Genomic DNA, 27,011 nt, shown 5'->3' with positions numbered 1-27,011 from the left:
TGCTACACCAAAACCAAAGTACTGGTATTCACAATGGTTACTCAGAACAAAGGAAAATATCACAACTGAAGCAGCTGAGCATTTTGCAATACAAAGAAATTAGAGGGGAGAATTAACAATCAGATCATAGGAGTTAAAGGGTTAGCTCATAATTGTTTATTATCCAACTGACCATTTGTTATTTAGAGTTAGATGGGAGGGTGGGGAAGAGGTTGGGAGGAAAGTTGAGGAGATATTCAATGCCCCACCCCTTCCCCTCTCCTTTTTTGATGTCACTCACCCCCTCTGTATAAATTTATTTCTCTCCCCAGCCTTCAGCTGCCATCAAAACTCACCAACAGATTACTGTGAAATTGCTTGCCAAAATATTGCATGATCTATAGTCTAAGTGTGTGGTAGAGGGGGAGGAACATACCATTACTGAAATTTTCCATGAAAGATAATTTCTTGTGACCACTTCTTAACTCATGCTAGGGCTGTTAGAATGTTATTTCCCCAAGCACAATCCTCATGAAACAATGTGAATAGATTACAATACTAAATATTTTACTAGGCTAAATTTATGATAAGCAAGAAATGTTGTCAGCACTGAAAGGTAGGGGGTGGGGTGGGGAAAATTGCCTGCCAAATGGTTTTAATTTTTAACCTAATTGATTGAGAAAGTTATGGACCAATCACAGAGTGAGGAACTCTCCACTAATGGACACTTGTGAGCAGACAGTTCTTCATATGAAAACTCTTTCAGATTCTCTTTTTTTGCCTCCCAGTCAAACTCTGTATTTACACATTTCCATAAGAGGACACTTTCCTAATTGTGCACAGACATTTTTGAAATAGAAAAAAATTTGAGTTTTCTTACTCTGGCAATAAAATCTGTCTTGAATTTGCAAATCATCAAATATAAGACCTTTGATAGAGCAATGGAACAGTGGAATACAATGGAATACAATAATAAAGAAGGCGTTCCCAAAGAAGTTTGGTGCAGTACATTGTATTGATCAGTGGATTTTGTGCGGTCCAGCTAGCAGTGGACAAGCGCCACTATAGTTTTGGATGACGCAGAAATCGCTATTTTGTGGCAATGTAGTCAACATGCTCATGAAGCTTTTGATCACCTTACTTTTGCCATGGTTTTTATTGACTTGCATCACGTGTTACCCAAGCAAACAAATCATGAAACATAAGTAAATCATGGGAATTTCATTTTACTTTTACGCTCCATTTTTAGGAGTCATTAAGCCCTTTTAAACAGAGAATAAATACTTTTTCATGTCTCTGAGGTCATGACTCCCACATCTTGCCTTTAAAATTTCTCATATCCCACATTCTGCCTCAGTTTAAAGCCTCATTCCACATCCTGCCAAACCTATGTTGGACCCTCAAAATTGAGATGTCTATTAATTTTTAAAAATTTTTTTAATTAGATCTTCTTATTCAAATATGAATCAACGGCTTTCCACAGAGCAGTTATGTTGCCTGCTCCAAATCCTGTAGCCCCACATCGCTGGATAACCTCCAGGAAAAAGGTTTCTTTGTTAAAAAGTGGTCTAGTAAAAACCTGCATCAAATACCTGTAAAATAACAACAAAGGAAAGGTAGTTAATTCACCACAAATACCTCCCACTAACAAAATGTTAAATTCCTTTTTGGAATCTCAACTTAACTCACTTGTTGTCAGCATCTTGGTTTACATTCATATTTTCCAAAGATGAGGCAGTGCTTTTGCTAGAGGTGAAGCTCTCTGCATCCAACAGAATACCATGTTTCTGGAGAGACTCCACACTCTCTCCTACATCTCTTATTTCCTGCACTTTATCTTCCTGTGAAGTGAGATTGATCTCGTCAGATGTGTCCTCTTAGAAGATTTACCAGTTGCCTATAGGCTCTTGCAGAAAAAATTTTGATTGCCTAGCTCCTAAAAACTTTTGTGTAAGTAAAGTCACACCCAAATAAAAGTTCCCCCAAAGACCAAAGTTAGCTGACTTTAGCACCATGATTCTGTTGAGAGTGAAACCCTGATACATTGGCTAAACCACAACTACACTTAAGATGAACTCATTTACATGTATGGCAAAAAAGAAGCCAATTGTGATGACCTTTCCAAAGATTGTTATCTTGATCAAACACCAAATTCTTCCAACTAATTTACAAGGAAATGTGTAACAGTTAGAGGGGAGAATTGATGATCAGATCATAAGAGTTAAAGGGTTAGCAAGAAGTAACCAGAGCAAACCCTATGAAATTGAACTTGGGTACCTCCTTCTCTATGGTCCCCAAGCCTCTTACATGTATCCTAAATTAATCATCACTGCATAGATTGCATACCTCAGAATAATAAGCAGATGGAGGATCAATAAACTTGACTCCACTTTCCTTTAATGCAGCAACAGCTTCAGTTATATTCGGTGTATGCAGACCTATGTGCTGTATGCCTGGTCCCCCATGCTCTGTTAGGAATGTTTGTACCTGGTTAGGACCTGCAAAAATTTAAAAAAACCAACAATCTTAACCAAAAAGATACCCATTTTTTGTTTAACAAGTAACACAAACTTTCTAAATAATTTTATCAGCCTACAATCACACCCCTTACCCATTTTTAAAGTGTTAACTTAACTTTTTTAACTTAACACTTAAAAAAAAACATCCATGAAATTGTTATAGTAATTCTCCTTAATATCTACATAATTTTTTTTACTGATGTTAGTTTGGAGAAATCAGTATTGGCCAGATTGCTACACAGTATTCAAAATAGCAGCCCCTGTGTTCAACTTTTCAACACATATTAAGACAATTTTCAAAAGTAAAGGTTACTTTTCAAAATCTCAAAACAATGTGTGTTACCATTTTACAAGTAACTTTTAATGCTTAAGATGAAAATCATATGGTAACAAATGAAGTAATTTCCTTCTTTAAACTTGTTGACAGTGTAGAATAAAGGAACTCTCCTTTTTTCTCTAGGTAAGTTTCTAAAAGGCCCTCTGTAGTATATTGCACATTACAGCTACAAGTACTTGTACCAACATTAGTGATATTACTGAATGATGTGAAAGTACTGAAATCAAGTAACATGATTGCACTAAATTTTTAGATAGCTGATCATTCAACAAAGACAAAATATAGAAAGCAAAGGAAGAGTGAGTGTCTCCTGACTAAACCCCTAAATGAATACACAACCCCCCCCCCCCCCCATGAGCTTATAAGTCCACTCTCTAGAGCCGCGGGAGTTAGTCAACCCTCGAAGGGTTTATTACACAACCCTGAATGATTTTGTCAATTGAAACAAATGCTCTAACCTTGTCCAGGGAGAGGTTCTGCGAAAACGAACTTAACGCCCCCTCCTGGTTCATCGGTATCTATTCTCAGCTCTGATTCCGAGCAAAACCAATACTGCATGGCTGCCAACTTCATCCCGATACTCGCTCCTTGTATTGAGCTCTGCACAATGAAGCCGTCCGATTTCTCGTCAGAGCTGATATTAAACCTACTAAACCCAAAACATCGCTCATACCATTTCATTATCGCCTGAGAAGTCCCTAACGAGCATGCAAACGTAATGTGATCAAAGTGTGTTAAAATACGATCGCCAATCACTGTATTCTTGTTTGACGAGATCGATGGGGTTACATAATCAAGTCCTTCGCGTAACGCTCTCTTGTCACTTCGATGAAAACTCGGCAAAAACACACCGTTGTAACCAGAAGCATTTAACAATGTGTGAACAACGTTCCCTACAGGAGTTTGTATAACGGCAGATTCCACCACTCCATTGCTATCAGCCAATGTTTCTGGTCTTTTGATAATTTTCCCGTCATTTCTTTCTACATTGTCCACCACATTTTTCACATCTTTGACTTCAAGGGCAACATTGTAAACGGTGTCTCGCTCACCGGCGCCTTCGCTCAAAACAAAGTTTATAGAGTCCCGGTTCAGAGTGACCCGATTAGGAAAGGAAGACGAAGCAAGCACTCTAAACCCAAAGTGTCCGCATAATTGCCTCAAACTTTGCTGAAGATTTTGACAACGTATTTCGACATGATGCAAACGAACCACCATGTTTCTTTAATTCAGAACTAGTACCAGTCTCTACTCATGCGAACCAAGTCCATTTCAGCCCAGAACTTTAACGGGAGGGGTAGTAACGATAAAATGCAACCCAGAGCGGTGAGATTGCTCATTCTGGGTTCGTTGCCGGCGGTATTGCCCTCAGTACCGTAGTATTTCACAGGCTGTAGCTTGCGGAGTAGTATTATCGGAGGTGGCCAGAGAGGAACGTGTGGCACGGCTTATACGCGCGCGTTGAGCCCAAGCGCGCGTGAAAGTTGGGGTTACCTTGCTAAAGCTGAATACCTTACTTGTAATCCCTTACTGAAGCACTGCAGGCTACGGTACCTCTGGATCCTTTACTTCTTGAATTCCTCATCTCAAACTTGTGGCTTTGCAACTCAAAGTTTTGTCCCTTTTATATCACTCAAGTGGTTCCTTTTCCTTCTATGCTGCAATCAGTGAACTGATCGATTCAGACAAATCGTGCAATGAGTTTTTTTCAAACCTTTATAAAAGTATTTCACGTAATTTGCACCTAATAAGGTCAACGACTATGAGTGTGACAGTAGCACAGGGAGGTGATTTTGTTAGGGATATGTGAATAATCAAGGCCTAAGAAATTCGCAAATTGTATTCGCATTGGGGCACCGAAACGACTCGCACTCACTCAAGAAATACGCACCAAGGTGCAGATTTGCTTCAGAGTTTTCGCAACTTACATGGGTGGTTCAATGTGTTTTCAAATGCTTGTCAATCGCAATCTCTGATTGCGAAAAAAAATTGTCATTGAAGATGGGGGAGCTCGCGAAAAAAGTAAATGGACTTTAGTCTCAAATCTTTCTTTTCTCTCCAAATTACTTTTCACGTTCACCCACTCAGAGAGCAAAGGCTAAGAGTGCTTATCGTGGAAAGACTATAGTAAACTTTTTGAGTTATTTATCCATTTTAAATTTCTAAGCAAATCTCCTATGTGAAACAAACTTCGCTCTCAGGGAAAGACCCTGGGTCGACCATGGGAGCGAGGCTCTTAACCCGCCCCCTGTAACGCCCCCTTTCGGCTTCAGATGAATGCCGGGAATCTACAGCGGGAAAGAAACAAGAGCAGAAAGACTTCTCTTGTGTTGGGAAATTCCGAGGCACAGTTCCACGTGTAATATTCTGGTAAGGAAAACTAATTTACGAACTAAAGTGTTTTGATTATTGCTTTCTCGATTTCGTGGGTTTCACTCCACGGTGCGTAGATCGATTCTTTGAAACTACTTCGTGATACAGAAAACTCGATTCGATAGACGTGCATTTTATATATAATTAGTTAGCGCACCTCGTACATTTTTGTAAATTCTCGATTGATAGCCGTTTGCTCCATTTTAGGATATATCTTATTTTAGGCAAACAGTAAAATCTTTTTGTTTCAAACGGTTAACGTGAATGTATTACTACGGCGAACAGGTACCAGAGCCCCGTGAGTCAAATTGAATCTCAAGTACGTTTACAAATAAACGTATCGCCTACCGGTACTTTTGATGAGAATGCTAACGCGTAAATTAAACGTAATACTACATGTTACATTTCATTTTCTTGTTTTTGAGAAATTAATCGATGAAGTACAATTTAACCCAGATTGCACCCAGCTTAGCTGATTACAAAATGTAGTGATCATTTGCTTGATTACTTTGTGAATAGGTTTTGTTTATTCATTGTGATGAATGTCCTAGTAATAAAGAAATGTCCTTTGTCAAGTAATACTTATCTTCTTCATATGATGAGGTCAGTCAAAATGTTTATGCACTTGACCTCCCTCTGCATTAAGAAAAAAATTCCATAAAGAGAATCCTGTAGGATTCCCCCAATGTAAAAATCTTGTTGGTATTTTACATAGGTTTGCTTCGTGTAGAATGTTACTGGAGGGATTATAAATAAATGATGCAACAAAAATACACTTTTTTTCCTTTATTAAGAAACATGGAAACACCAAGATTGGAAGGTGGAAGAATTAATTTGGATGCCCCTCGTTATGACCAATCAACGTTTCTCGGACGTGCTAAACACTTTTTCACAGTTACTGACCCAAAGAATATTTTGCGTTCAGCGAAAGAACTTGATGATGCAAAAGAACTTCTTCTAAAGTACAGGTAACAAACCAATTGTCTTGGGGAGTACCAAGTTCAATTTAGCTAATTGATTTTGCCTTACAGCTACATTAAAAAAAAGATATGATACTTAAAAAACATGAATGAGGCAAGGTAGCCAGTAAGCCTTTATATGGGCCCAAGTGGCCCATGGGGCTGGTGCATAACTCCAGTTTTAAGGTGGCCAGTGGAAGCCAATAAATCTCATATAATGGACTCCTTTGTAATAATTCTTTACTAGTATTACAATTTGAAATACCAATTTTGTGATTGTAAGGCTATCTATCATAATGTACTTATTGACTTTGTCGAAGGGCTTGAAGGGAAAATATCTGTCTCAGGCTTTCAACAAAGAGACCTGGTGTAAAATATTGTCTTGTTCAACTCAACCTGACTCATCCATTAAGTGTTTTATAGAAGGATGGAGTTTCTTTCTCCTTCTTCCTTTCTTCTTTCACATGGCTGTAGGGCTTTTTTTGGTTCTGCTTGCTTCATTGTGTTCACCATGCAGGGATTTTAAAAAGTATTTTTCAATAGAAATGCACATGGGCTGTATGGAATATATGATAAATATTATCCTTACCCATATAAGGTTGTGATCTTAAGCTTAGGTTAAAAAAGTGAAAAAGACAAAGAAAGGGAACAAAAAGGGAAGACAGACAAACACTCAGACACACTTCAAAGAATAAGGATTGCATTTGTGTAATTGTTTTTTTGTTTCAGAGCTTATTTGCAAATATTTTAATTAATATGTTTCTTGTTTCCTACTGCTGTGAGTTCTTTTTGTTCTGCCAACATGATTCAATAGCATTACAGTGTTAGATTTTGGTTATTAAATAAGAAAGGCTCTAAATTTTACACTTATTACTAGTTACTCATCAATTTTTGCAGGCAGAAAAAAGAACCTGCTGGAACCACTGATGCTCAAATATGGACTGCTAAGAAAGTCTATGAGTCAGCTTTCCATCCTGATACAGGAGATAAAATGTTCATTATTGGACGAATGTCAGCACAAGTACCAATGAACATGTCAATATGTGGTTGTATGTTGACATTTTACAAGTTAGTATCTCATGTTTTATTTCATGTTATAACATAGCTAGTAAATTTGTCTACTCAAATTCAATTGCATGAGCGTACTTCATATTCCTATTGTGCACGCTCATGACGTCAGCAAACAAATCTCTTAAGAAAAAAATTTTCCATCGGGTTGAAAATGTTATAAAACAATTGGTTCATATGTCAGCTGTGTGTTCATCAATATATGAAGCACTTGGGAAGTTTGGAGAGCACTCAAGAAGCTAGAGTTGCTCTCGGCTACACCTCGAGCAACTCTTACACATCTTTCGTGCTCTCCAAACTTCCCGTGTGCTTCATATCTCGATGAACGTATGCTGACATATGAACTAATTGTTAATTGTAGTGTAACCAGTATTGAGAGGGCATACAATATATCCCTTGCTTGTGAACCCTTTAACTCCCAAGATCTTATTAGTAATTCTCCTTATTATCTCCCACACAGTTCTTGTGATGTTAGTTTGGAGAATTTGGTATTGGATCATCTTATAATCCCCTAACTTATATTTTTCTTTATTCTCATAACTTGTCTACTTGATTTTGTTTTGATATTGTAAGGAGAAATTCTTTCTTGGTCACTCGTGGAAGTTTAAGGGGATAAACTCTTGGCAGAAATGGGTGAAAAATCAGCAACATTTTGAATCTGGTAGTTTCAGTTTAAATCTATTATAGTAATGTTATGAAACTTTGGTGAAGCTCTAAATTTTCAGAATGTCTGAAATCATGATTAATGAATTTTTTTTCAGGAGCACGTCAGCTGTTCTCTTCTGGCAGTGGATCAATCAGTCATTTAATGCAGTAGTGAACTACACAAACCGGAGCGGCGACTCACTAATAACAAATGAGTAAGATTATATCTTGGTTCTTTGACGATTTATGGCATGTGTTTGTAGAATATCTATATTTTAGTATAATTGTTCAGGTGATTATGGAGATGTGTATGTTCTGATTGGCTGAGGATTGCATCATATCTTGCTATTTTCATTTCTTGTCATATTCCAATTTCAAGGTGGCTGCATTGCATTTTGTCAATGTGTCTGAGGAAGTGATAAACAAAATTTAGTTGAGAAGAGCACAAAAGATGCTACTGAGATTGATGGAACACTTTTCAAAAGAAAGTTATTAAGCCGATTTAATTGAATAAACCTGGTAAACTTCTTGCTTATCTTGATACAAGTCATCACTGCAATTATACAAACTATGCACAGTGCTTTCCTTATTTACAGAATTTATAACAGAATTTGAAAGTACTTGAACAGTTATACTGAAACAGTTATTTGCCTCAGGCTCAGTGAACACTTTTGAATAATCCCCTCTACTTGAGTAATCTCAGAGACAAAGTTTGTCTCTGAGATTACTCAAAGTATTCACTTCATCTTCAGTGAATAATTGTTAATTATTGAGACATGCTCCTAGCTATCCACATGCAAGCAAGATGAAGTGAATCCTGTGCTCCGATTGGGTAATCCCAAAAAGTAAGACAAGATAGGTCCCTTGTACTCCTTATAATCTGTGTTAAATGTTTAAGTATTTATAATTAGTGTATACTAAAACAGTGGATACTGCTCTGATTGGATACTGAGTGGATACTGATTGGATACCGAGTGGATACTGATTGGATACTTAGTGGATACTGAGTGGATACTGCTCTGATTGGCTAATCATACTCTGAATACCTTTTGCTATTCACCCCCTAGGAATGCAGTGGGATTTGCACCCAAACATATTGTAATTGTTGATTGAATAAATAAGTTAAAATCATCTTTTTGTGCTATCTCTGTCTCACTGTCTTAGTATTAACAATAAAATAACTATTCAGAACTACTAACCACTAATTACTATCAATGAATATTATGTTACTTTGGATGATATTAATAACTATTAATTCCTTTGACACAGACAGTTGGGAATGGGATATGCATTTGCCACAACAGGAGCTGTTGCTGTTGCCTTGGGATTAAACCACTTGACTAAGGTGAAGTGCAGTCCCCTTTTGTATATTCAATAGGCCAGCAGTTAACATGTTTTGATAACTCAGTTATTAGACAGGCCAGGCAATTGTCAACCATGGACTTATAAAAGTTTTTGGTCCAACTGTAGATCTAGAAGTTTGTTGGGTGCCCAGTGGACAGAAGCCTAAATGAAATATTTTATTTCGTGAGTCTGCCGCTGTGTTTTGGTTAAGCAGCTGATGAAAAGTTATCTGTCATCTGCACTTTGTAACACCATCAACAATCAACATGATTTTTATGAGAAGGGCACTGATTTGTTCCCATAATCCAATAACTCCAAAGGATTAATGGTGATGGATGAAGTTCAAACTTTACTGCCTATTATAAGTCTATTTGGGATAACCATTAATTTTGATTGGTTAATTTTACAGTCAGCTCCACCTTTGATTGGTAGATTTGTTCCATTTGCTGCTGTTGCTGCAGCAAACTGTGTGAACATTCCTCTTATGCGACAAACGTATGTGGACTCTCCTTGCTGACTATTAGTATAAAAATTAGGTAATAACATGATTTCAAGCGATATTTAGTGTTAATAAGCAAGAGTAAATTTTTCTAAGACAACAAAATTGCATGACCTAGTAGGGCAAGTGCAATTTGTAGTCTGAAAAATTAACAAGTGCTTATTACACCAAATTGCAAGAGAAATCATGTTATTATTTGTTGATAAGGCACACAAAAAAACATCACAGAAAGTCAAGAAGGATGTGCATGCTAAATGTACTTGTTGCTTGCATTTATGTTACAACTTTGCACTCCTGTTACATGAGGATGCACTCTTTTTCAGCCAATCAGAAGGGTGTAATTTCTTCATGTTTATTATTAAGTTTTAAATAATTGTTTTAAGTGCATATCTTTTACATAACAGTAAAATAGGTTTGATTTTTTTTACATGGTACAAATACAATTGCTTCAAAGGAGCACTAACTTGTCCTTTTTTAGTATGATTATTGCATCAACAGAATAAAAATCTTGATTTATCTTAGATTTGATTGATCTTCCTTTATTTGCATGGGACTTCAATTCAATTGCTTCAAAGGAGCAGTAACTTGTCCTTTTTTAGTATGATTATTGCATCAACAGAATGAAAATCTTGATTTATCCTAGATTTGATTGATCTTCCTTTATTTGCATGGGACTTGAAATCCTGGATCTCACATTTTTCTCTTCATCAGTTAGCTGTTTTACTTTGAAGTAGAAAAGAGTTTGATTAATTTTATACTTGTCTTTCTATAATTAAAGTAAGTAATTTGTTTCTGATTGCAGGGAGTTATTGAGGGGAATTCCTGTAACTGATGAAGATGGAAACAGAATTGGAGAATCAAAGGTGAGCATTTTCTTCAATTGCAGTTTTTTTTTCAGATTATACTAACTTAATATAGAAGTCATTATTTTTCCTTTTGTCCATCCTCGACCCCCCTCCCCCTTAAAAAAAAATTTCTCAGTTTCCCACAAATTTTTTATTCTACTTGAGTGCATTTTTAAATAATAATTTTTTTTAATTTCACCAGTCAGCTCAGAATTTACCTCCTTTCTTACTCTCTATAATGTAAAAAGATGTTTCACTCTGTACCACACCTTGCTTATGCTTTAGTTAAATCTTGCTGGCCCAGAAACTGCTTGAGTTGATGGGAAATAGCCAAGATTTGCTGACAGACAACCAGTAGTCTGTTATGGAGAACTGTTCTTCACTTTTACTCAGACAGCTTGACCTCCCATCATTTATTTTCAGTTCAACATATTGCACCAAATTTGTGTAAAGTCTGCCAGCTCAGCCATTGCATTTTTATCTACTCTTTTCACATTTCAGGCTGCAGCACGGAAAGCCATAGGAAGTGTTGTGTTTTCCAGAATAGTTATGGCATCTCCTGGAATGTGTAAGCTTACTATAATGAGTTTTTTCTATGGTTCATAATATGTTATTTAATGTTAGACATTGTCATAATATTATTTAATACTTCTTAAGTTAGCCAACAGACCTTTAACATGTAAACTATCAAGGATTACTTGCACCGCACATATTTTCTACATTAGTCAATGGCATACTACATTATTGTATCAGAGTTTTTTGGGATGCTTTTAGTGACTGGCAATATTGCTGAATCTATGAGATTTTTATTAACTTACAATTATTAGATTGATCACCACAAAAGTGGAGAAGATGTTTTAGCTTGCCATGTAATTTGAGATGTCCAGCAGTAGAGCTGTTAAAACAAGCTGAACAAGACACAAAACTACTAGATAAAGGCAAGCCAAGATGGTCTGAGTGCTTGTTAGTTTTCTTCATTGGGCGACTGCCATTTGACTATGATTAGGGTCCTTTTGGCAGGCTTGTAGTGGATGTGTTTGTAAACTTGCAGTAAACCGATTAACAGTATTTTTACATTTTGCATCTTTTACTTTCAGCTATCCCACCAATTATAATGAACTATCTAGATACAAAGCCATTTATGAAGGTAAGCTTTGGTTAAACAAGTTTGTCTTAAGCCATTTCTTTTTCTCTAACCCAGCTTTGCTAAATTTAAAATTTTTGTCATTTTTATGGACTGAAATAGGTTCAAATTTACTTGTAAATGTTAAGTAACTGAATAGTTAAACAAAGAGATGATTGGATAGTGAAATAAACTTATGAATGATGAAGTGAATAAATTCATAATTAAAAAAGTAATGAATTTATTTGTTGATTTGATGATAATTGCTGATGAAATACAGGTAATATACATTGATGGCTTCTTGACTGCGCCTCTCAAGAGAGTGGTGTTTGTTTTTCATTAAGTAATGTTTGAACATGATATATAAAAATTCCATCTTATAATCTTAGCGGTGGCCAATTTTAGCTTCTCCAATTCAAGTTGGATTAGTGGGATTGTGGTAAGTATGATACATACAGACAACCATACCTTAAGAGCATGATACCATTTTTAAAAGTTTTGACATTATATTTGCTAGAAAAGGATTCAAAGAAGAAGACAGTGGAGTATAACTTGTTACTAATGATTAGTGAATAAGAGCAATATCAGCCTCTTGAAATGTAAGAATTCGCTAAAAAAAAAAAAAAAGGAACCAGTACTTCAAGAAGAATAAGGGATTCAAAGCATCACACTGGCTTTTGAGGTTATGGGTGCAAGGTAGTTTTGGGAATTCTTTTGCGGTTTATTTCCTGTAATTGTCATGGTAGCTGTGAGTGTAGTGATCACCACAGTAAGAGGGTGGTTTGGCTACAAAAGCTGAGTAAAAGAACTGAATGCAAAAACTACTCTGACTTGCATTTGTCATTGATAATTACATAGAGATTATTCCACAGAAAGTATGCATGAACAATTTTTATTCACAAGTCGCAATGCATCAGCAAAATAAACAAGTGAGTGAAGCAAATAAGTGAGATTGTGATCCATCGCAACAAGAGCCAAAAAAAATCATTCAAGCACTTTCCACAGTATGATGTTTTTATTTCACACATACTGAGACTTTTTTCTTACTGACTAAAACATTTCAAAGATGGGAAGCAAAAGACTAACTGAAAGAAAACATTTTTTGTCCAATCAGAGACATGAATGATTGTACTTCTTGGTGTAAATCTCAGTTTGTTTGAAATAAAATCTTTTTTGGGACTTATAGTACTTTTTCTTTTATTCTTTTAAGCTTGGTGTTTGCTACTCCCTTGTGTTGTGCAATCTTTCCACAAAAGAGGTTAGTACACTGTATTATAGGCTGAGATACTTTAATTTCCAGTGTAATTTTCTGAAGTTGAAAACACCAAAACATTGTAGTTGAAATTGTGCAGGACTCTTATTAAAACCATTTATTCAGCTTTTACCCTAATCAACAAGTGTGAAGTGGGTGATTAATGAGCAACATATTATGCAAACTTTGACCAAAAATATGCAAATAGAAAATCAGTAAACTGCTTGCAGACTGTTTTTTCCAATTGTCAGCATTCATTAATGCTGTGATTTATCAAATTTCCCTATGAAAACTGTCAACAATGAAAGTTGTCAGATCCCTCATTTAATCTTTGTAGGAATTTACTACCTTAGAGTTAGTGATGAAATCATAAATACCAAGGTTAAATTATAATGGTTTACAACTAGTGTTTGGTTCACAGATTACATGAAGAATACCTCATCAAAATCACATTTTTCAAAAGATGAAATCCACAAATTATGCACTTAACAATAATACTACTGTGCAACCCTTTCCTCTTAATGGGGAGGGAGAGGTTAATTATGGGGGATAAATTTGGGATGGAAAGAGATACATGTAGGAGTGACTAAGTGTATTGTCTTGAACTGTAGGAGAAGAACAGTAAAAAAAACACAATAAATTGAGCAATTGTGATTAATTTCCAGCTATAAAACCAGTTGTTTTTTGCCTTTCCACCTTGCAGCTCTATAGCAGTCTCAAAACTTGAACCTGAACTTCAAGAAATCATCAAACAAAGAGGAGGAACTCCACTGAAATATGTGTACTTCAACAAGGGACTTTGAATCATCATGTTACTATTAACTTATTAAGAGGAATTGATTAGAATTTACGTGCAATTGTTGTGTGCATCTTATAGCATGCTAACAATTTTTTAATTACCTTGTGTATTAAGTGAATTTTGGTATACCTTCTGTAAGGTTCAATTGCAATAACCTTTTAAATCAACTACATTAGAGGTATGTTGAAGTGACAGTATAATTTTTATCTCCACCTAAATTGCAAGTTTCCTAAGAATTGCCCAGTAACCTTTTGAAAATTGTGTCTGACTGTTTTAAAATTTGGGCTGTTGGTAGCCCCATTTGACATCTTGTCCAGCTATGAATTTTCATCCACACAATGTGGTTTCTGTCATGCAGGTTGAACTCCTCAGTGCCATGTCATTGTGGCCAGGTTACCAAAGTTTTTTTCTCCAAAGTGATATCTTCCATAATTAAATTTTTGTGCATTTGAAGACAACTAACAACAGGTTTTGCAACTCTTTGGAATCTCAAACAAGGAGTAATGTTAAATTTTATGAAATGTATTAGATGGTATAAATAGAAAACATATTTTTCTGCTGCATACATATTCAATAATTCATATCTTAATTTGTGAATTTTTCACTTCATGAATTCATCCTATTTAAGTCACAAAGATAAGTTATTAGAAGAAATAAGATATTTTTCATGGTCTTGGTCTCAAGCATTGGGAATTTATGCAATGTTGTAGGATTTTCTAAATTTTTGAGGGAATTTGACCCTGTAACTCCCAAGATCTACTTGTTAATTCTCCTCTCCAGCTGCTACACATTTCCCTGTTGATTAGTTACAAGAATTTGGTGTTTGATCAAGATAACAACTTCTAACTGATAAGTTTGAGTATTCTTATTACCTGTTTGCTGAACAGTGTGTGGATATTATAGGGAGAAGTTACATGTTAATCGCTTTTGGGGGCTTAATGGTTAAGCATATGTGAATGTGTGTTCATGTTAATAAAAATATGGGAGTTAAAATTTTATATACTATAAATTAATTTCGTGGTGAGTGACAGTTTTTTATATTATCAATGGTAATTCAGTTTCATTCGTGGAATTTGGTTTTTTGCAATTATTAACATCATAAAGAACCAGGAATTTAAATTAATTGTGTCAAAAAAAATATGCACTGGTATCCTTTGTGTAACAAACATGATAACATTTTAAAGGAGGTAAATTTCTGAATAAACCGTGGTGCTGTGCCAGTGGGAGGGTATAACAGGGTAATTTGGTATTATCAACATTATCAACTGAGTCAATAAAAAAAATTGGCCTTTGTAAAGAGTTTCTTTATGGTGAAGAGGGTTTTGAAACTCTTTACAGTGGCCAATTTATGTTAACTCAGTTGATAATAGCAAATTAACTGTTAATCATGTTCATAATTATGGAATGGACAAATAAATCACATGGTATTTGCTTTGTGATCAAGCTCTTTACTTCGTTGTTGTTGTTGTTTTTTATGGGGGGGGGGGGAGGGTAAGGGACCTAGCTCTAGAGGCAGGATCATAATGGATAAGTGCAAAGCATTGGTTTGAAAGTAATCCATCCCTCTCTAGCATAGATAATTCTACCTAGCCTAATTATATTAAAGGTGAGGGTTCTAGAAAAACTCATAGCCCTATGTCTCCCAAGTGGGATTAGCATCCAATAGTCCACAAAGGGTGGAGTCAGGACAGGGACTTAGATTGGCCCACGAAAGAGGTGGGAGAGGCAATTTTCAACAGACCACAAATGGACCCTAAACCAAGACAGGGGATAAGGGAATCATACTTTCAGTGTGCTGCAATCTTGAAATGCTGTTTTTTTGTTTTGTTTTTTTTTCATTTTAGCTTTTTTTCATAGTGCTGTATAGCATGGGAGATTGATAACAAAATGATCATCAATCACTAATGGGATCACAAATTACCATTTTCCTTTCTTCACAAGATGTATTGATATTTTCTGCTTTTTGCTTGTTTGTGCTTTTTCTGTGTTTCCTCAATGGGGTAAAACAATGAAGAGTGCAACCTTGACGGCGAGGGATTGGGCCGTCATATTCCAAATATGGTATTTCTCCAATGAGAATATAAACAAGTCCTCAGCACTGGTTGTTCTCTCTCTCACGGTCGTTGTGGTTGGAGTGGAATAGGAATTTCATTACGGTGTAACCGTTGTTACGTTAAAAAATTGGGTTATAATTTGAAAGGCGAAACTGTATTTTTTGTGATTCGCCCTTTTTTTTTCGTTTTAATTTGTACTTTAAACCTCTAAAAATGCTTCGCCTTTGTGCTCGTCCATTGAACAGAAATCTGTTTCGTGTGACGAGATTGTATTCTACTCCAGCCGCTGCGACCAAACATCAGCTCACACCTGAAGACATTTTCAAGCGGGAGGACACCTATGGCGCCCACAACTACCATCCTTTACCAGCAGCTTTGGCAAAGGGTGAAGGAGTATTCGTCTGGGATGTGACTGGAAAGCGATACTTCGACTTTCTCGCCGCGTACTCGGCTGTGAACCAAGGACATTGCCATCCTCGAATTGTGAAAACGCTTCAAGACCAAGCAGAAATCTTGACGCTGACCTCTAGAGCGTTTTATAACGATGTTTTGGGGGAATTCGAAGAGTTTGCTACAAAACTTTTTGGCTATGACAAACTACTGCCCATGAACACGGGAGTCGAGGGAGGTGAAACAGCTTGTAAGTTGGCGCGAAAATGGGGTTATCAGGTGAAGGGAATTCCAGCAAACAAAGGCAAAATTGTCTTCGCTGAAGAGAATTTTTGGGGAAGGACGTTAGCCGCGGTGTCATCGTCATCTGATCCAGACTGTTACGGTGAATACGGTCCTTTTATGCCAGGCTTTGAACTCATTCCGTACAACGACCTTGCTGCTTTGGAGGTGAGTGTTGTGATTATCATCAGACACTAGTTAAGCGCCACGTGTTCTTAAACTAGAAATGTAGAGAAGCGGGTGTGTTATTACAAACACTCTCCCTGAATGTTCTTCCTTATCGCATCGTTGTGTTAAAAATATATGGAAAGACCTTAAATTCTCGAGGTAACACTTTTCAGTTATCCTTTCCCAATAAAGGAACCCCCTATTTATTGCTAAAAATCAAAATAAGCGCCCAATTAAGGGAACAATCTTGGAGACAATGAAAAGAGTTCCCTAAATATAGATGTGCCCTCAATGAATGAAACCAATAAAAAGGTTACACAGAACTTCTGTTTTGGTGATACAATAAAAATAGACCATAGAGAGAATATAAGAATACAAAGGTCACAAGGAGTCTGCCTTGGAATTGGGGTGGGGAAGAGGGGGGGGGGGGGGTGCACCTTTGAGTGAGGGTAACAGCTACAAACATAACGTGGAACCTCTTTCTAGAGGAAACCCTTTGCACTTGAGTAAGGTGTACCATGAAGGGATGGAAACTTCAGTTAGGGAACATCTGCTAGACTGTGATAAATGTTGGGGATTGGCAATTGGGGATCACCTTCAATGAGGGTAACTGAGAGAAGTGAGGTAAAAAGGGTTATTGCTCTTAAATTACTCCTTTGTTCAAGGCTGTGCTCTAGTGGCACCTGGTCACCTCAGGCAACTAACATTTGGTCCCAGGCGACTGAAAAAATATTCTGGTTGCTCAGCCAGGCACTCAGCCCCTTGAGCAGCATTTGCCTCTGTGGTAAATGAGGTGATTGATTGATACATTTTTATTTGGTTGATTTATAAGCGTCACTAGCAGAAAAATATTCTTTTGCGTGACATGTCAAATTATTCACATTCAAAGCTCTCAAAGTTACTATCACGTTTTGTTCCACATGATTTCACACAAACTCAAATTATAATAATTATTGAAATAGTAGTTTGTTTCACTTCACGCATGATGAACTGCACAGACATTGCAAGAATTTGCGTTGAACACTGCAATTTTCCTTGAGATAATAAATGTCTGATTTATTTCAGCATTTTGATGGATTTGGAAAGTGCAGTGCTTTTATCTTTATTTCAAGATTCATTCTATGTGCAAATATCCAGCAAGTCAGCTTTGTCGGTAGTTGTTTATCGATTGCTGTGATAAGTGACTTGCAATTACTTTATGTACTTTTCCACAATCCCTCAGCTTTCCTGCAAGTGTAAGAATTATTGAAATTTATGGTTTGATTATATATTAACTGATTAAAACACAAAATAAATTAATTTTAAGTTATTAATTACTTGATTGATTAATTAATTTATTAATTTCTTAGTTAATTAATTTTTGGGCAACCAACCTGGAGGGCTGGGCACCCTAGCTGGAATAGTTAGGAGCCATTTGGGCTCCCCAAAAATTTTCTTAGAGCACAGCCTTGTTGTTGGGTCCACTGTTTGATTCAGCCTACTCTAAGTCAACATGGTTTCCTTATATTCATTTTTTTGAGCTTAGGACTGGTTTTCCTTGCATTTATTTAGAAATCTATAAGTGATCCAAACACGTGTGCATTCATGGTGGAACCAATACAAGGAGAGGCTGGAGTAAAGATTCCTGATGATGGATACTTGAGAGGTGTTAGAGAGCTCTGTTCAAAGTACAAGGTTAGAGCTTTACTATGGTTTTTTTAAGTATGGACCATTTGTACAGTGTCTTAAAAAAAAACATGGATATTTTGGAACCTAATTTTCAAGACCAGAAAAAATTAGACTGAAACTCAAGTCCTGTTAAAAGCTAAAAATGCCTGGAGTTTTCTGCTTAGTGAAATCCTTATAAGGTAGGTAAATTTTTTAAAATATCAATTAGAGCCTAACATTTTCAGAGGGTGTTTAGAAGACTAAATTTTCTAAGCAAATGGACAAAAACTGCTATTCAAGCTAAGTAATTTTGCTCCCAACCTAAGTCTGAGAAAGAAGGTGTAGAAAAAAATCAGGAAAAGGTTGTGATCAGTAATAAAAAAAGAATGGCAATCCCAAGTGTTGTTTTTCTGTTAATGTCAAGAGCAGTAATTTTTCCGCAGTTAAAACATCCTGTGTTTGGAATCATTCCTTAACTGAAATATCTGCTTTTGGAATCTTAAGAGTTGATGATAAGCAGCTCATTTAATGCTTGTACTCAATGTTTCAGGTTCTTTTCATTGCTGATGAAGTACAGACTGGCCTTGGGAGAACTGGAAGGTGTGTATCTGTTTTGTTATGTTATTTTTGTAAAAGCACTTTGTTGCAGTCAGTATAACATCTTGTCTTTACTTTTTTAACTTAATTTGTAATATTTTTTGAGAAATGTCTTGGTAATTTTCATTTTCAATCTGTACAGCACAATGATCATACCTTAACTAGTAGTTATAAATATCCTTTAAATTTGTTATAGAGCTTTAAAGTGCCAAAGCCCTGTTGCCTTAAAAATAGTTTCACCTTCAATTGAATCATATGATGTTTTGGCCTATGGTTGATATATGCATGAAATATCATTTCTTTCACTGAATTGGGATTCAATTCCTTTATGAGAAGAAATAACCTACTAAAATTTGCCACTCCACATATGACTTTGTAGCTCAGTTGGTACATGATTAGTAGCATCTAGCTAGTATCTTGGAGGCTCAGGTTTGAATTCCATTGAAGCCTTAATTTTCTCAAGGGTCTTTTCTGCAATTTCTTTGATTGTTCTCATATAACACTTTTTTTATGTTGACTTTTGTTTTTAAATAAATTTCTTCATTGCAGTCAGTGTTTATAATCTCTGTCCTCAATCAGCTTCATTCCTTTCTTGTCTGTTCTCAGCTCTTTGGCTTTTGCTTACCCTATTAATTGTTACAGCTTTGTTTCACTTGACCCTGATGTGACTCAAAATAAATAACTACACAGCAGTAAATTTTTTTTGTATTCACTCAGAACTTTGGTGGCTAATATCTAACATATTTTGTGACTTCAGGCGCTTGTGTGTTGATCACGAGAATGTCAGACCAGACCTTGTTGTCCTTGGAAAAGCTCTCTCTGGTGGAGTTTACCCAGTAAGTTACATTCAGACTTGTCATTATATCTCTTGTCCTTGGCCTGTCACCCCCTACTCACATTTATTCTTTTAATGAAACAAACCCTAAGTTAAAACCTTCTCAATTGAAATTTGTACTGAATAATTTTGGCTTTTTGTGCTCACCATCCTTTACTCCCTTGATATGTATCATTTTTGTACCTTTTGATGTGGATTTGTTAAAAAGAATTACCAGCATGTCCAGGTAACTCTTTTACCAAAAACAGAAATATTGATGTTGGCTTACAACAAGTCTTGTGTAGTTTTAAGATTTGAACTCCCTGCTGCTTTATATTTTTTTGTGTTGTAAAGGAAATTCTATATTGAACCCTACCTTCTTTTGATGAATTGTGTTTTATTAGGTTTCAGCAGTTCTCTGTGATGATGAAGTTATGCTTACCATCAAACCAGGACAGGTAATGCTAAAACTCTAGCCAGACATAATGTCATTTTCTATATTTTTTCTTCCAGTATTTATGAAAAGAATGCTACATGTGCAGTGAGGTGATCTTTGCTTTTCTTTCAGCATGGCTCAACTTATGGTGGAAACCCACTTGGCTGCAAAGTGGCTGTAACTGCTTTAAAAGTAAGATATAAAATTGAGATCCTGTGAATAAAGTTCAATCTTTGAATCATGAATATTATCGATAATTATAGTGAATGTTTGGTTTCATGTCAAGCTGCCTAGCTTTTTTTTCTATTCAAGAACTGTTTGGCAAATGCAGCATGTTTTTTGGAAGGGAAAAGATGAGATGGACTTTTTTCTCATTCAGAACCATTCATTGTGGTTCAGTGTAAGCTATCTTTACCTTTTAGTGATATTGTGACATGCACTGCTCATTTTGTTCCTGGTCAAGAAAAGTCTTCATTGTGCCAATTAGATTTGTAGAAAAGTGTATGTTGTAATTGATTAGTAGAAGTTTATACAGAAGTTGCTGTGTTTTACACATGTAGGTTTTGGAAGAAGAAAAAATGGCTGAACGTGCTGCCAGGCTTGGAGACATCATGGTTCCAGAACTGAAGAAGCTGAACCCAGCTGTTGTCAAGACTGCTCGTGGCAAGGGACTTATGAATGCCATAGAGATAATACCAACAAATGGTAAGATTTGCAAGCATTAATTGTCACTGTAGTGTGACCTTCAAGAATGTTCTAGAAGTACCTGTGTCATGCTGAGTCATCCCTGAATCAATATATAAATAGAATCTGTTGTAATGTTACAGGACGTTGTAGATCCTCAACCATACCTATAAAAGCCAAGCTTGTAACTGGATGTAGCGAGTAGTTTAGTTGCTGGTATAGCCTGTCAGTTATCAGTAAAGGTGTATGTTGCAGAATACAAGACGTCCACACTTCAATCACAGAATCATGAATATGAGCTTTGAAACAGAGAATGTTTTCAAACAACAAGCCCATGAAACACTCCAAAAAAATGAAAAACAGGGAATGTGAAGGGTTGTATGGAAAAAGAGTTAAGTTAATTTTTTCCCTTAACTACAGCTGAGGTTCAGCTCCATTTGCTGATGTTACTTTTAGTTCTAGTCTGTTCCTAATCTTGTCCTTGCTCTGTAGTTTCTCAAGGTTGTCTTGTTTTTCAAAGAATATGAGCAATTGATACAAAGAATTACACTTCAGCCTTGATGCAACACACTGTAAATGCCATAAATCTTAAGTTCCCCTGTGCAAAGTGGACATTTTTATGGTTGTCATTGGCTAGGAAATTGTCAGAACAAAATTTCTCTTAAATTACATCAATTTTCATAGGCTTGTGTATGTGACCAATACAGATCATATACCAGGTAATTTTTTAAACTTTTATCTTTTTTTTTTAGACTTCGATGCCTGGAAGGTGTGTTTAAAACTGAAGGATAATGGTCTTCTAGCTAAACCTACTCATGATCACATTATTCGCTTTACACCGCCTTTGGTGATCACAGAGGAACAGCTCCATGAATCCCTTGGAATAATTAGGGACACTATTGAGTCATTTGCTTGAGTGTGACAGTATTGTAAAGGGTATTCTCATTTTTTTTTTCATTCTGTTTTGTTTTGTTGTTATTTTTGTGGTTGTAATATGACATGTAGGAAAAGTGTGTTTACCTGAAATTCATTTCATTTTTTTTTTCCATTTTTTTTGGTGACAAAACTGATGTAACGAAACACCAGGGCAACCCTTGGGGTGTCTATCTCCAGATATGGTGAATTTTCTTAATAGGAACTAAACAATGTGCTAAAATTAACCAACTATGGTTTTGACAGTACTCAATTAGACTTACTGATAGACTTTTACAGGACTTTCTTCCCTCTCTATGTTCACTGTTGTGATGATTTGGACAGAATTCACTTGGAATGACCTATGACGTTTGGTATGAGTAATTTCAAGCGAGCTTTTGTGTTGCTTGTTAAAAAACAGAGCGTAATTATTAAGGTACAACTGTAGGTTATTTTCGTGAATTGTAAACAATCTTAAGATAGAGTGAGCTTCTTTTTTTGTTGTATATCAATGTAAGTGGGTTGTCAATAGACATTTCCCTGCTCAAAAGACTGCCTAAAAGGGATATTTCACCTTAGCCATTGTATTAGGAAAGTTTGAATGTGTTGTCATTTAAAAGGGCCATTCTTTAGGTTAGCATGACAGATAAGACTGACAAGGGAAAAACACAGTCACAACACTCATTTCATTCCATATACTAACAAATCTTTTGTTTACTAACAACTGTAACTGATATATTAGATAGTAGTAGCACAACAAAGTTAATTAGCACAATTATTTGGCAGAATTGCACAAGGTAAATAGTCGAGCAAGCCAAAACATAACAGAAGTATAGAAAATTATCACACTAATAGTCATAAAAACAATGTACCATTATCATAAAGTAGAGCACACTGCACAACCCACAGCCTTCACATTTGGTTAGCTTTTGGAAGCAGACCTCACAGTGAATGGTGGAAGAGAAGAGAAGCGAAGCCAAACCAAGAATTCCTTTTTGTGGTTGATAAACTCATGGAAGTTATCCCCAAGGAGGTGTATTATTTTTTGTTATATTTTTAATGTTTTTGTTTTTGTTTTTGAGGGAGGGGCACAATCATTCATGAGACAGAAGACATAAGACTGAAGTAAAAACTCAAGGAGTTGATGGTGTTGCATGTCATTTTAAGGAAATTTATATAATTATTTGAAAACTGTATTTACACAGTCCTGCCAGTATTCATTTACTAGTTCAACATAATTTAACAGGGAAAAAACAGTTAGATTATCAATTATTTTTATATATTTTTTTTGTTTTAGCTTTGAGACAAATAATTTACATATGAGACAAGATGAATTGAACTTGCCAATGTGTTTACTAGAGAATCCATTTGCTGCTTCAATTCTGTGTGATACACCGTGTTAAAATACATATATGTAACAGCTAAGTTTTAAAAGTTATAAACAGTACTAACAGTAATTTGCTAACAATGGTAAAATTTTGGTACAGCCCCATGCTGTTATCAAATAAAGTCTTAGCGCTGAATGCAATCTTGCTATTGTTTCCTTTAACTAAGAACTGTATGCATATTGTAGTATGGGGCTGTGCAGAGGAAATCTTACCCTAACAACATACTAAGCAATATAACAGTAGAGTAATGCTAAGTACTAATAAGACAATTTTTCCCTTCAACTGGACTGTGTTGGTGCAAACCTGAAATGCCCACCGTCTGAGTTGAGGAAGAAGATGATGATGATGATGAAGAAGAAGAAAATGAAACTGAAGTGTCTGAGTGGTTGATAATGGTGTATCCCACTGGATCTTCATATTTCTTGTACCAAGGATGCAAGTGTAGTACTGTGTCAATTGGTTTTCAAGAAGTGCTAACAGAAACTGGACAAGACAGTATAGCAAACAGCTACCAATGGACAAAAAACTTGACTTATTTGTTTTTGTTTATGTCAAAGTGTTATAAAACGTGTTACAGTTATCAAGAGAATCAGTTATGTTTTTTTTTGTAAATGGAATCTGTCAATCCTGTGCCTCATTCTTTATGTGTATCTATAAACCTAGCAACTGAATACCATGACTGAATGAAATCTGTGCAGTGCTATGGAGGTGTGTGGCTCTCCTTGGAAAGATTAAATTAGGAACACACTGTTAAAATATCCACAAGTGACTAAAACTGACGTAACCAGGAAACATTCCAGCGAAGAATCATGGAAGTGGAAGGACATCACTGGTTTAACTTTAAAACAAGACTTGTTACTTTACACAAATGTTAAGACAGAAACCAGCTAAGCAATCAAAGTAGGGTGGAACATATGAATGACTATCTCATGGATTTCAAGGAGGGGTTAAGGAAATGCCTTCTTCTTATCCTTTGTGTTCTTGGACTGAAATTTTTTAGGAAAAAATTGTATAGGCCTCCAAACAAGACAGAGACAGAGACAGAGATCAGGAACAGACAAGACAACAAACAGATCAATTTTTAACAGTTGAAAACACTACGTACGAAAGAGGAATCCATACAGAGGGGAGGGGAGGAGGAGGAGGAGGCAAATAAAAGTTGCACAGCTCTGCAGAAAGAGCGGCGACAGTGACCCAAGCAAGCATCAGCAACAATGACAGCAGGTGGAGAGTTGAAGCCATGAACTTCCTCTACACCTGGTGATCGACTATTTTACGACAAAATGTTAACTACTCACTATACTTGAACTTTGTAAAGTGGAATGAAGTGTGTGAAGAAGACAACAAAAAGAGGAAATCTTACCAGGAGATATGAAAAGGTCCAACAAGAAACTCATGAACACAAACAGTTTGTGGAAAGCTCACAAACACAGATTTCAACAATGTACTAAACATGTATCACATTAACAAGTTAATCAACTAATTAACAACACGACTTGACTGTAATGGACATGGTGTGTCCACAGAGAAGCAGCAGATATTTAACTCTTCCACCCCACTAGTGATCACACTTTAAATTCTCTTTACAGGCTTGATACCCTGTGAAACAGTTAGGTAATAAGAAGTAAGAAAATCATCGTACAGTTTGGATGAAATACTTAATCTTTGTAGTAGTTAAAAAAAAGAATATTTTCCTGTTGGTTGGGAGTATTAGTTTACTAGTCTGGAGAGAGAAAACGTGTCACGGAAGCTGTACTTTACATCTTTTTCAGTGAGACACGTCTCTCTAGTTGGTTTCAAGCTGTAATTTTGAACTGTAGAAATGGCTCTTTAAGGTTGTTGTGCTTAATCTTTCTAATGACATGCAAAACATCATTCCAGACAAACGAGACTGTACTGAGACTAAAACCAATGGTACTGTTATTGGGATATGGTAGAAATTACTTAAGGGTTCAGAGAGTCAGTGGCTAGGGTGAAATTTCCATTTCAACAAATGTTTTTTGTTTGTTTGTTTGTTTGTTTTTTTATCGTCGTTTTTCTTAAGAAAGAACAGTGAATATGGCAGTGTTACACTTACAACACTAGGGAACCAAACCTTATGTTTTGTCACCGATAGTATTGTTTTGCAACTTTTCTCCAACATGGCTCTTGTGAGCCTATGATTAAAGATTATTGATGTTTTTCTTTTCCGTTTTTTTTTCTCGTTTTTTCCTTTTAAATCCCTAGCAAAGTATTTAAAGGTGTTAATGTAAGTTGAACTGAGTGTAGTATAATTATTTAACTTTAATGTTAGTAGAAAAACTATGTTCCTGATTATTACCATCGTGTGTTGAGGAACTTTGTTATGTTTATCTCTACACCCACCCTACGAATTGAGCCCCATAGATCATCTATGTGGGAAGCTCTAGCTTGGACACGTCTTTGTAATGCGTTGACAAAGCGCCTTGTTGTATCTTTATTTTACTATCATGGTAAATAATAGGGATATTAAAGGTCTGACTAACTTATCAGTGTAGCCTTGTAAAGTAATCTTCTGTACCACTTTTCCCCTCCTCCCTCCGCTAAGACCTTAAGTCTTTAGGTCCTGAACAAACGCTTCGAGCTTCCTTCCGGGAACCCTTTCCAGTTAAGCGAGAGAGAAATTTGGGGGAAGCAAGGAATAATCATAATAATGATGATTATGATGACGAGGACAATAATAATGATAACGATAATAATTTATCAAAATATATAGTTTGTACTGCACCTGTCTAGGCCAAACAACAGTGCTACCGTGCAACCATTTTCATGGCACATTGTAGCATTTTTATTTTGCCTTGCGTCTTGGTTAAAAAGCAAAGGAACAAAATCGTGTAAATAGTGCTCGGTTACTGATAAGGTGAGCAGTTGTATCTGAATTCCTCGTAGCGTTTCGTCTGCCAGAGCCTGGGACTGAGCTCCCTTTGATGACGCAAGCAGTGATGCACGCCGCCTTTTTTCACTGTGCGATAGTATTGTGAAAATGTGGGTCGATACTCTATGGTTCTATTACTTCAATCGCGCGAAATGATAACCAGATTGCGTGACACATTAGATTGATTGGGAGTGTGCAATCTTTGCTATTACTTTTGTAACAAGGCTAAATTGGAACGGGATAATATTCGATTTCCTCTGATTGTGTAGAAGTACTCCTAAAAGAAATTGATTTGTCCTGTGTTCTGGTCATTTACTCGTGAGTTTCGTGAGGTGGGTGTTTGAATGGCGATGTGGTAGAATAGAAACAGAGTAGAAAGATAGTCTTTTTAATTTTATTTTTCACACGGTTTATAGTGTATGAACGGGAACTTATTTCTGGGTTTGGGAGTAAACTTTGTTACGGACAAGTAAGGACTCCTTGTATGTCAAAACCGAAAATGAATAACCAAGATCAACAACATCTCTGCTAAATATAGAATTTTACTGCAAATTATGGCTACTGATTAATGTACATCGTACGTTATAGAAAGTTTGTTTCCACTTTATCTTACAAAAATATGACGCTATGATCTGTTTACGATGGTGCCGAATCATTTCCATACCGAGAAAGCTGTTCATTTTAATCCAGTGATTAAAATATATTTTCACACTAATGATACGAGACAAAATATCACATTGCATAAAAAAGACGATATTTCGTCACTTGAAGATTCTTGTCTGCCCCAGAAAGAAATGAATAGATGAATTTCACTGGTTTATGGGGGAGGAGAGATCTTTGTGTGAACATAAGTGGTGTGTTTAGCCAGTTTTCATTGAATATGATTGTACATGGGCTAGGTAAACCGGCTGGGATCAGTGCATCGAGTCGAGGCTTGTAGTAAACTTCTTGGGCAACAAGTACTACAAGCTAAAGCTTTTTGAAGGTTTGGTTTGACTTAAGCT

At 36.1% G+C, this 27,011-nt stretch overlaps 3 protein-coding genes across 3 annotated transcripts; 2 read left to right on the top strand and 1 right to left on the bottom strand.

The window, feature by feature from the left end:
* Window positions 1–196: 196 nt before the first annotated feature.
* LOC131799055 (4-hydroxyphenylpyruvate dioxygenase-like protein) lies at window positions 197–4,053 on the bottom strand. Its single transcript, XM_059116724.2, has 4 exons — window positions 3,294–4,053; window positions 2,326–2,477; window positions 1,669–1,820; window positions 197–1,571 (listed from the first exon to the last, which is right to left on the bottom strand). Exons 1-4 carry the CDS (start codon window positions 4,051–4,053, stop codon window positions 1,421–1,423), a joined length of 1,215 nt encoding a protein of 404 aa, XP_058972707.2. The 3' UTR covers window positions 197–1,420.
* A 1,062-nt stretch (window positions 4,054–5,115) lies between these two features.
* On the top strand, window positions 5,116–15,155 carry LOC131785953 (sideroflexin-1-like). Its single transcript, XM_059102910.2, has 12 exons — window positions 5,116–5,205; window positions 6,003–6,176; window positions 7,065–7,235; window positions 7,997–8,095; window positions 9,150–9,225; window positions 9,634–9,719; window positions 10,526–10,586; window positions 11,070–11,136; window positions 11,666–11,715; window positions 12,081–12,130; window positions 12,902–12,949; window positions 13,647–15,155. The coding sequence occupies exons 2-12, from the start codon at window positions 6,007–6,009 to the stop codon at window positions 13,744–13,746; spliced, it is 978 nt and encodes a 325-aa protein (XP_058958893.1). The 5' UTR covers window positions 5,116–5,205; window positions 6,003–6,006; the 3' UTR covers window positions 13,747–15,155.
* Window positions 15,156–15,851: 696 nt separating this feature from the next.
* Window positions 15,852–25,621, top strand: LOC131785952 (ornithine aminotransferase, mitochondrial). Its single transcript, XM_059102909.2, has 8 exons — window positions 15,852–16,636; window positions 18,188–18,310; window positions 18,834–18,883; window positions 19,638–19,716; window positions 20,099–20,152; window positions 20,263–20,322; window positions 20,691–20,835; window positions 21,567–25,621. The coding sequence occupies exons 1-8, from the start codon at window positions 16,010–16,012 to the stop codon at window positions 21,728–21,730; spliced, it is 1,302 nt and encodes a 433-aa protein (XP_058958892.1). The 5' UTR covers window positions 15,852–16,009; the 3' UTR covers window positions 21,731–25,621.
* Window positions 25,622–27,011: the final 1,390 nt, after the last annotated feature.

The sequence above is a fragment of the Pocillopora verrucosa genome, chromosome 1 (assembly GCF_036669915.1).
Source record: "Pocillopora verrucosa isolate sample1 chromosome 1, ASM3666991v2, whole genome shotgun sequence".
NCBI classification, from domain to species: Eukaryota; Metazoa; Cnidaria; class Anthozoa; order Scleractinia; family Pocilloporidae; genus Pocillopora; species Pocillopora verrucosa.
This window is presented reverse-complemented; position numbering and strand designations above follow the sequence as displayed.

Coding starts and splice junctions, on each gene's coding strand:
- LOC131799055 (XM_059116724.2), bottom strand. CDS start 4,053: ATGGTGGTTCGTTTGCATCATGTCGAAATACGTTGTCAAAATCTTCAG. Junction 1,821..2,325: donor CATCTGCTTATTATTCTGAG/GTATGCAATCTA, acceptor CTCACTTCACAG/GAAGATAAAGTGCAGGAAAT. Junction 1,572..1,668: donor AACCAAGATGCTGACAACAA/GTGAGTTAAGTT, acceptor GTTATTTTACAG/GTATTTGATGCAGGTTTTTA.
- LOC131785953 (XM_059102910.2), top strand. CDS start 6,007: ATGGAAACACCAAGATTGGAAGGTGGAAGAATTAATTTGGATGCCCCT. Junction 6,177..7,064: donor GAACTTCTTCTAAAGTACAG/GTAACAAACCAA, acceptor CAATTTTTGCAG/GCAGAAAAAAGAACCTGCTG. Junction 11,716..12,080: donor ATACAAAGCCATTTATGAAG/GTAAGCTTTGGT, acceptor TTATAATCTTAG/CGGTGGCCAATTTTAGCTTC.
- LOC131785952 (XM_059102909.2), top strand. CDS start 16,010: ATGCTTCGCCTTTGTGCTCGTCCATTGAACAGAAATCTGTTTCGTGTG. Junction 18,884..19,637: donor GGCCTTGGGAGAACTGGAAG/GTGTGTATCTGT, acceptor TTGTGACTTCAG/GCGCTTGTGTGTTGATCACG. Junction 20,836..21,566: donor AGAGATAATACCAACAAATG/GTAAGATTTGCA, acceptor TTTTTTTTTTAG/ACTTCGATGCCTGGAAGGTG.